Source organism: Engraulis encrasicolus, chromosome 22, assembly GCF_034702125.1.
Source record: "Engraulis encrasicolus isolate BLACKSEA-1 chromosome 22, IST_EnEncr_1.0, whole genome shotgun sequence".
Taxonomy (NCBI): Eukaryota; Metazoa; Chordata; class Actinopteri; order Clupeiformes; family Engraulidae; genus Engraulis; species Engraulis encrasicolus.
In genome coordinates, this window is record NC_085878.1 from 14,523,240 (window position 1) to 14,533,239 (window position 10,000).

Below are 10,000 nucleotides of genomic sequence, written 5' to 3' on the forward strand. Positions count from 1 at the left end.
GTGCAACACAGTAGCTCTTCTGTCATGGCATTAGTGGTAATGAGAATATGGAGCTACGTACAGTATGGCACCCTCTCACTTTCTATGACACCTTGACAGCCATTGTTCCCCATTAGCAGATAACACTGCCTTCGAGTGTTACTCAGGCGTCCTTTAAAAGGACCCCTGGGTAGTTCTGACCTTGCTGTCAGTTACATAAATGTGATTTAAAGAAAATACTAAAAATGCTTAGGTTTTCTTAAAAGGTAACAAAATGATTTCATTCTTAAGTGAAATCATTTGGTTGCATCTGATCCAGGTACAATCACAATACAGCAGTCAAGCTGTTGCTGCCAATAGTCTCCCAGAAAATGCGTTGAAATGTAAAGATGGAACCCAACATGCTCTGCAGATGGAGGCGATTTCTAAACATTTTAATAAACAAAATCATTCCTGTAACACTGAGCTACAGTACCAATGATACAATGTTGCCAATGTCAGTTGTGTTAAGCCAACACGTTTTACTACCTGGGAGATTGTTTTAACCCCCCTGCGCCCAAGCCTATGTTAACCCTACTGTCACCAAAATTGTAATGGCTATGTCTTCATCTGTTACTTAAGGCTCTCTGTAATGTCATAGCAATGTTGTGATGATGTTGTTGAGCATTTTCAGCAAATAGTGAATAGGCCTTCCGGCAACCCTATCTGCAGTAAGAGTCTACAAGCCCTCCCTTGAGTTTTTCTGGGGCTAACCTTTCTTGGGTGATTTCTTCCTGCGGAATCGCAGCAGTCCGCCTTTCTTGGCGGCCTTCTGCTCTGTGGAGGGGTCAGGCATGGGGGGTTCAGGCGTAGGCTCAGGGGTGGGTTGTGCAGTGGCCTCAGGCTCAGGCTCAGGCTCAGCATCCAGAGACAGGGGCGGTGTGTCTGCGATCTGGGGGGTGTCTGCAGCGAGGCCGACTTCCAGGTCGGTGAGGCTGGTAGTGGGGATAGGCTGACCCTCCTCTCCCTCTCCGCTCCCCTTCTTGGTCTGGGCCTCAGGCGAATCACCACTCTTCTCCTCCAGCGGACCATCCTGATCCCACAGACCGTATTTCTGGAAGACACACATTCAGTACACACAATTCAGAAAATGTCTGAAAATATTGTATTGTCTTAAATGTATGACAGGAATGTACTTCCTTCAGTTTAGGATTTATTTCTTACTGTAAAAATAAAATTGCACAGTAGCATAGCTAAAAACAGCTAATCCAACAAGTTCCTTTTCAATAGTGTGAGCAAAATCCCACGTACTATCCATTCCACATGCATGTATTTATTACGTTTTGGTCATACTGACCTTCCGCAGTTCCCTGAATACATACTAACATTCCCATACATTCCCCATTCCTCTTATAAACTGGTTCAGGGGTAGATGCCAAGAGGTTTATACAGAAGCAGAGCACTATATTTCAGTTCTGGATGCAGGACAAGCATATACGTCTACGTCCAACACTACTGCACACTCCAGCACACTCTGACCTTCATCAACCTAATCTATCACACACACACAAACGTAGACCTGCACCCACGTGCATGCATGCGTGCACTGCACACACACACACACGCACACACGCACGCACGCACGTACGCACGCACGCACGCACGCACGCACGCACACGCACGCACACGCACGCACACTCACTACACACATACTATATGGAAGCACACGCACACCTGCACACATTCATGGGTAGCCTACCAACTTGCACATAGTATAGAGGCAAGAGCACACGCACGCACACATGCACAAACACACACACACACACACCACTACCTGCTATTACTGCAGAGCTTTTTATTTCTACGACTTTAGTTAGCTCACTGTTGTGATATAGCTGCAATATATAGGAGAGACCTCCCCAAGAAATACAGTGCGAACGAGTAGAAATACAGTCCAGACACTGAGGAGGCTGTGGCTCTGTGACTGTGATAAATGCTTCTATACGACAGTGAAGAATTTAGTCCTTGGGAGAGGAGTTTATGATCTACATTAGTTTGTGGGGAATCTGAGGACATGGCCTCTTTAGTAACTCGGGTCTCGTGGACAACTTCAACTGCTTAAAAAACGACTTCAGTACTTTTTAAAGCATTTCTGTGACAAGCTAATGACCAAAGCAGGACCACATGCTGGCTTTTTGGACAAATCGCAGAGCAGCTGGCTAGCGACCAAAAAGAAATAGCATATCAAATCTGTGTGTGTGGGTGTGTGTATATGAGAGAGAGAGGGAGGGAGAAGGAGAGAGAGAGAGAGAGAGAGAGAGAGAGAGAGAGAGAGAGAGAGAGAGAGAGAGAGAGAGCGAGAGAGAGAGAGAGAGAGAGAGAGAGAGAGAGAGAGAGCGAGCAAGAGAGAGTTTTGTCTGTACCATATGCAGTGAGCGGTGGATGTGTACAGTATGTGTGTGTGGGTACCGTACGTAGTGTGTGTGTGTGTGTGTTTGTGTGTGTGTGTGTGTGTGTGTGTGTGTGTGTGTGTGTGTGTGTGTGTGTGTGTGTGTGTGTGTGTGTGTGTGTATGTGTGTATCCGTGTCTGTGTCTGTGTCTGTGTGCGTGTGTGTGTGTGTTTATGTCCGTGTGTGTGTGTGTGTGTGTGTGTGTGTGTGTGTGTGTGTGCGTGTGTGTGTGTGTACCATGAGCAGTGAGCGGTGGAAGAAGAGCGCCAGCAGCTGCAGCAGGTCGTAGCGTATGTAGTTGTCGGTCTTCTCCAGGCCCAGGATGCGCGGCGGGAAGAAGGGCTTGTCCTCGTTCAGGTGCGTCTCAAACACGCTGTTCCAGGGGAAGAAGCCAAACTGGAACAGGTACTTCACAATCACCATCACCTGAGGGACGGGCAGACACAACAGGCATATCAGGAACAGCCAACCAGAAATACAGTAACACCTGAGGGACGGGCAGACACAACAGGCATATCAGGAACAGCCAACCAGACATAACACCTGAGGGAGGGACACCGGCATATGGGGGCCAGACACACCACAGACACACCACAGAGAGCTTGTTTGGAAGAGGAGACATTAGAACTCAACCTGTAGGCATGACACAGGACAGACAAGAAATAACAAGGAGTAGAGCAGAATGACCAAGACCAACTATGAGGTATTTTTTTAATAAAAAAAACGACAGACAGACAGACAGACAGACAGACAGATAGACAGATAGATAGATAGATAGATAGATAGATAGATAGATAGATAGATAGATAGATAGATAGATAGATAGATAGATAGATAGATAGATAGATAGATATTGTGACACAGGCACTGAGGAATAGTCTGTGTAGTGTAGAGTCTATTGACTCAGAACTGAATGATATTGTAGTCAGAACTGAACAAGTCTCTCAATGGAAGGCACTAAACGTCCTCAAGCTCCAAAAATTGAACTAGACTCTTTTGAACAACACCAGCGTAAACAATGGCCGTCCCGTCATCCACAAAATTCTTGCTGATAAGTTTCATTCAGGTCCACCACTACACGGCACGATTGACAGAAAACAATACAAAATAAAAGGGCGCACCTCCGTGTAGACGATGGCGGTCATCCAGAAGCGCTTGCTGGGCCGGGGCACGGCCAGCATGGCCCAGAGGAAGATGAGGATGGGCAGCACCAGGGAGATGACGGAGGCCGTCACCACGTTGTTCAGCACGATGATGAAGTAGCAGACCAGCTCCGAGTTGGCAGCCAGCAGGTTGTAGAGGGCAAACAGCAGCTTCAGCAGACGGTTCTGGGACGAGTAGAACTCACGACTGTGCACCAGCTCCTCCATGAAGAAGGATCTGGAAAGGAGAGTAATGTTTACGTTTTTAAACCTGTTAACCCATTTTAACCCAAGCCCTTTTTGGGAAAGGGTGCCCTCTGCCTACAGTATTAAATCCTAAATATCTCAACTCACGAAACACATAAAAACATGAAATAAGTTGCATTTAAAAGCTAGGACCCTCATTTGGCATTAGAATGTGCTCATTCAGCTCTAACATACCCATATTTTTAATTTAAAAACTCAAATCTCAAGAGCCTGAATGCAGCGTATATGTGTCTCCAGGCTACAATGAGTTAAGACATGGACCCTTTTACAAATAGCCTGTTACCAGAATGGCACGGAGCAAGTCGTAATGCATTTCTAAAGGTACTGTGTTATGCCATAATGATGTAGTACAATGGTAGTAAAATCTTATCAGTCATTATTACAGCTTTCCACTGGTGCTGGGGCTACATATACTTTTGGGGCTTTTGATTTCACTCCAATAACATTTAACTTCATAACTACATCATAGGTGTGTCTCTCCTCCAGTTGTGGCCAGAGGGGTATTTCATGAATGTTTTAAGTGAAAAATCTGGATGAGCTAACCAACAGGAAGTGGTAAATATCATAATAAATACGCTGCAGGCATAACTAATTGAAAAAAATGAGGACTTCAGACTCTTCTATTAGATGATTTATCACTACCTCAAGGTTAACTTAACCTGGTTTACTTCTGAACCAGCTTCGTGGAATACCCCCATACAGGTATGATGCTGCCTACCGTACGTAATAGCACCTACCTGTCAGTCAGCAGTTCGCTAGCGGTGCGTGACTGGCGGAGCTGTCTGGCGGAGCGTGGTACCACCTCTAGCTCCTGCGTGGAGCAGCTGTAGGCACTGGTACGGGGCGTGCCCGTGTCCAGCTCACTCTCCTCCAGGTCTGCCCCACTGTGGGTGAAGGAAAACCAATCACAATCAAAACAGGAAAAACACAGAAGAGCACAAACCTCCGTCAACTCGCATCATCACCTCAAATAAATGGGCCATTACCATTATAACAGGGGTGGAGAATTATTTTGGCCGAAGGGCCACATTGGGTTTTGATTGTTGACAGAAGGGCCAGATAGATTTGTCTTGTCCGTGTCAATAATGAAAAATAATGTACGCTGACATAACTTGTCAGCTATGCCTTTCCTGCCCATTGTAATTAAATGTATTTGGATGTAGTATGTAGTTGGCTACTTGGTTCATCTTAAATTGGCAAAAGCCTGGTTTTAGGTAGCCCTTTTAAGAATGTTGAGTGACTGTATGAAATCGGATTTAAAAGTTGTCTTTCTTGAAAGGGTCTGCGGGCCGCATGAAATGGCTCAGCAGGCAGCATGTGGCCCCCGGGCCAGAGTTTGCCCACGTCGGCATTATACCGTCATTAGAATGCGAAGAATTTAAAGAGAGCTGCATGAGCGTGTTGGAAAGTTAGTTTGCGCACAAAATAAATAGCCTGGCAAAAATATGACCTCCTTAGCAGAGGCCACAAACATCATAACAGAACAAACAAAACAAACAAACAACAAAACAACCAGCACATGAATAATGCAATAGGTAGAGTTGACTATATTTGCAAATAACAGTAAATAACACCTGGGAACTGAGCTTGACCGTTAAATCAAACAAAAAAAATGCATTCAAATATGCAAATGGTAGGCAGTGAAGTATGGCAGAAAGAAAAATACGTACAAACAAACAGTGCTGAATGCAATCAGACTCTGGTAGGACTGTAATGAACTGGAGCTGTGTGTTTTAGAGCTCAGTTTGATTTACATGTTATTCCAAGCAGCATCTTATCGGGCCAGTATGAGCTGTGGGGGGAATTTCCTTGCAACTCTAACGGCACAGCATGAAACTGTGCCAAGAAGATAGCATGTACGTGAGGAGCAAGATAGGTAGCGCTCTCTCTCTCTCTCTCTCTCTCTCTCTCTCTCTCTCTCTCTCTCTCTCTCTCTCTCTCTCTCTCTCTCTCTCTCTCTGTGCGTGCATGTGTCTGTGTGTGTGCATGTGTATGTGTGTGTGGGCATGCATATGTGCGTTTGTGCATGTGCACTTGTGTGCTGATGTGTGTGTGTGTGTTGCGTAAAGCACACCCAAGCTAAATCATGTGTTATCTAATCTATCTATGTGACACTGGCTTAATACTCCTCCCCAAACAGAGGAGGCTCCCCAGGGGATGACACTGAAGATGGGGGCGCTGCCTAGGGGGAGCCAGCCAGACGCCTATGGGACTATCCAAGCTAGGTGCCTATGCAAGTATCTCAGCTAAACTGTAAAACATGGCAAGCCAATTAAACGTACAAAAGTATGTATATAAGTTAACTCAACTAGAGGCTTATATTTGTGTCAACTCAGAAATCAAAGTCTCAAGTTGAGTTAACTTACAAGCTTAAGGCAGCAGAGCATGTTCGTTTTTTACGTTTAACTGGCTGCAGTGTTTTACAGTGTAGATGCCTATGGGGCTATCCTAGCTTGATGCCAATGGGAGTATCCCAGTGGGGGTTGCAGTGCCCCAGCTCACCCACCTGATGGCGCCGCTGCTGTGCAGCTGGTCGGCGTCCGTCTCGTCCAGGCAGGTCTCCAGAGTGGGGCTCTCGCTGCCCTGAGACAGGCGCTCACTCGACAGCTGCCTCTGGACCTGCAGAGCAAAGCAAGAGCATAGTGGTCAGGCCAACAGACTCCAGATCAGTTGTTAACCGGAAATGGACATGTCAACAGCACAGCAAGAGCGCAACAGACAGCAGTCAGGCAAACAGACCCCAGATCAGTGGTTGACAGGGGACATGTAGTGTGTACGTATATCCACAGCACAAAACCAGTGTTGGGATCAGTGGCTGACGGTGTATGGCTGGATAGGCAGTGTTGTTGGGGGTCAAGTGTGCTGTAAGTCTTAAAGAGGCAGTGGTGTAGTCTACGTAGAACGTGGGTATACGGAGTATACCCACTTCTAAATTTCAGGGATTTCAGTATACCCACTTAAAATTGATTTATCCATTGTTTTGAATAGCACAAATATATACAGTATACCCACTTCAAAAAAATGCTCAAATACACAGTATACCCACCATAAAAAAGTAGACTACACCACTGGAAAGAGGCAAAGAGCACACAGCAATCAGACAAACAGTGTATGGGTGGATGTGTGGTGATGTTTGGGGAGATGTGTGAGTAGGAAGAAATGTCAATGTAATAAGCACAACGCAACAGTCAGGCAAACAGATCCCAGATCAGTGGCTGGCAGTGTCTGCCTGGCTGTGCAGTGTTGTACAGTAAGAGCGGTCAGATGCACAGACCCTAGATCAGTTTCTAACTGTTCATGTGTAATGGCACAAACCCACCAATAGCAACATTACATTGCATTTGGCAGACACTGTATAACCAAAGCGACTTACAATCACGACTAGAACGATAAGAGCAATGGAAGTAATTGACTTTGTATGGAGCAACTGCCAACAGAAGAGACAAAAAGCAGTTTGGGCAACAAAAGGAGATTTGAGCGACTCGAGAGAAAGTTTGTCGTTGAACTTCAGTGAATACTATGCTAATGAGCTATGAGCTATCCTTCGGGTTTGTTCGCATGGCAAGTGTGAAGGAATGTTGAGGGCGAGGGAAACACTATGGCGTGTGATCTGTTGTCATGGTGATCAACAACAACAACCCCACATGAAATGATGACATCATTCAGAGCATGTGCTGTGCTCGGGGTGGGAAACAGGGCAAGACATATTACACCTCAGCTGGTGTGGTATTTCAGCATGGGGATTGAAGAACAGCAATAAGGACCCCTACTGTGAATACATTTCATACAGTGGTGGAAATGTATGCTAATGTGTGTGTGTGTGTGTGTGTGTGTGTGTGTGTGTGTGTGTGTGTGTGTGTGTGTGTGTGTGTGTGTGTGTGTGTGTGTGTGTGTGTGTGTGTGTGTGTGTGTGTGTGTGTGTGTGTGTGTGTGTGTGTGTGTTTGAGGGAGAGATAGAGACTGAAACAAAGGGACTGTGTGTGTGTGTGTGTGTGTGTGTGTGTGTGTGTGTGTGTGTGTGTGTGTGTGTGTGTGTGTGTGTGTGTGTGTGTGTGTGTGTGTGTGTGTGTGTGTGCGTGCGTGCGTGAGTGAGTGAGTGAGTGAGTGAGTGAGTGAGTGAGTGAGTGAGTGAGTGAGTGAGTGAGTGAGACAGAGAGAGAGGGAGAGAGAGAGAATACTGTACATTTGTGCATGTGTGTATGCATGCAGTGTGTGTGTGTGTGTGCGTGTGTGTGTGTGTGTGTGTGTGTGTGTGTGTGTGTGTGTGTGTGTGTGTGTGTGTGTGTGTGTGTGTGTGTGTGTGTGTGTGTGTGTGTGTGTGTGTGTGTGTGTGTGTGTAATACGTGTACATGTACATGTGTGTGTTTTAAGCCCAGTGTACCCACCTGGCTGATGTTGTGTATGAGCATGTATCTCTCGTTGCAGAGCACGGTGGAGGTGTCCACGTACTGCTTGGTCAGCATGTTGAGCCAGAGCGTCACGCCGTCCACCATGGCCAGGAACAGCACGCGCAGGAAACGCAGGATGTCCATCAGACGCTGCACCATGTCACTACCCACTACATGGGCACACGCACACATGTTAACATAAACAGACATACATACAAACACGTAAGTAGACATACATACACACACACACACAAAAGCGTGTAGACATGCGCGCACACACACGCACCGACACACACACACACACACACACACACACACACACACACACACACACACACACACACACACACACACACACACACACACACACACACACACACACACACACACACACACACACACACACACAGACAAAAACACATCCACATATAGTATTTAACAGCATAACTATTCATATCCAATACGTCAGATCAGGATGCCGTGTGCCTATGTTAAGCATGAGGTGCTGGGGATTGGGGGGTTCATACCTGACTCCTCTGCCTCCTCCGCCAGCTCTCCATCCTGGGACGTGCCCTCCTCAAACACGGGCTCCTCTCCGTCACCTGAGGATGGATATTGTGTATATATGTGAAACAGGGATGGAGACAGCGGTCGTATCTGATTGATGACTGTGGAATATTGTCCTGCCTGTGCGTAAGCAACATGGTCGTTTATCAGTGTTGGCCAAAGAATGTGCTTGTCAACGTGGAGTGCAGTACTTCAAAAACAGTATTTTTTTTGGCACACAGTGAATAGAAATGTGCATGATGCACTGTGTTTATGTGCACTGTAGAGGTGAATGCTTGTGTGTATGAGTGTATGCGTGTGTGTATTAGTGAACAGGTGTGTGTATATGTGTGTCTTGGCCACATGGCTGGAAGGTGGCGTGGCGTGGCGTGGCGTGGCGTGGCGTGGCGTGGCGTGGCGTGGCGTGGCGTGGCGTGGCGTGGCGTGCGTGCGTGCGTGCGTGCGTGCGTGCATGTGTGTGTGTGTGCGTGAGTGCGTGCATTACTAACCAGCTGGCTGGAAGGTGGGCTGGGTGGCCTGTTGTCTCCTCTCCCTCTCCAGCCTGCGCTGCTCCCTCTGCCTCTGCTGGCGCTCCCTCAGGGCCTCCTTGGCACTCGTCACCCACGCCTGGTACGCCAACTATACGGGCACACAATACAACACATTCACACACACGCGCACGCACGCACGCGCGCACACACGCACGCACGCACGCACGCACACACACACACACACACACACACGAACACACACACACACACACACACACACACACACACACGAACACACACACACACACACACACACACACACACACACACACACACACACACACACACACACACACACACACACACACACACACACACACACACACACACACACACACACACACACATAGCTGATAGATCTAGTCCAGGGATGTCAAACTCAAATTTACTGTGGGACGAAATCTAAATCTGGGATTCTCATTTTCACATTATATGTTCATGCGCATATTCTGTCATATTTGACTGTTTTATGAGTGTTACGCTGTCCTTGGCCCACTCATATGCCTGTGAGAGACCAAATTCGTTCATCTGTCCAAATGTGTTCAAAATGAATGGAGTATGTACTTGGCCGAGTACAATCGGCATCTGAAATGATCTCGTGGGCCAGTTTTGGCCACCGGGCCTGAGTTTGACATCCCTGCTCTAGTCCATCCCTCCAGCCGTCCGTCCGTCCGTCCGTCCGCATGTGCATGCATGTG

At 47.1% G+C, this 10,000-nt stretch overlaps 1 protein-coding gene across 1 annotated transcript in view; it reads right to left on the minus strand.

The window, feature by feature from the left end:
- Positions 1 to 10,000, minus strand: part of piezo1 (piezo type mechanosensitive ion channel component 1 (Er blood group)) — a 128,807-nt gene that overhangs the window by 13,703 nt on the left and 105,104 nt on the right. Inside the window, exons 33-40 of the mRNA XM_063188700.1 lie at positions 9,261 to 9,390; positions 8,733 to 8,807; positions 8,203 to 8,375; positions 6,324 to 6,436; positions 4,555 to 4,701; positions 3,530 to 3,788; positions 2,646 to 2,834; positions 733 to 1,072 (exon numbers count right to left, since the gene is read on the minus strand). Of these exons, the coding sequence (XP_063044770.1) occupies positions 733 to 1,072; positions 2,646 to 2,834; positions 3,530 to 3,788; positions 4,555 to 4,701; positions 6,324 to 6,436; positions 8,203 to 8,375; positions 8,733 to 8,807; positions 9,261 to 9,390 (1,426 nt within the window). The remainder of the gene's footprint in view (positions 1 to 732; positions 1,073 to 2,645; positions 2,835 to 3,529; positions 3,789 to 4,554; positions 4,702 to 6,323; positions 6,437 to 8,202; positions 8,376 to 8,732; positions 8,808 to 9,260; positions 9,391 to 10,000) is intronic.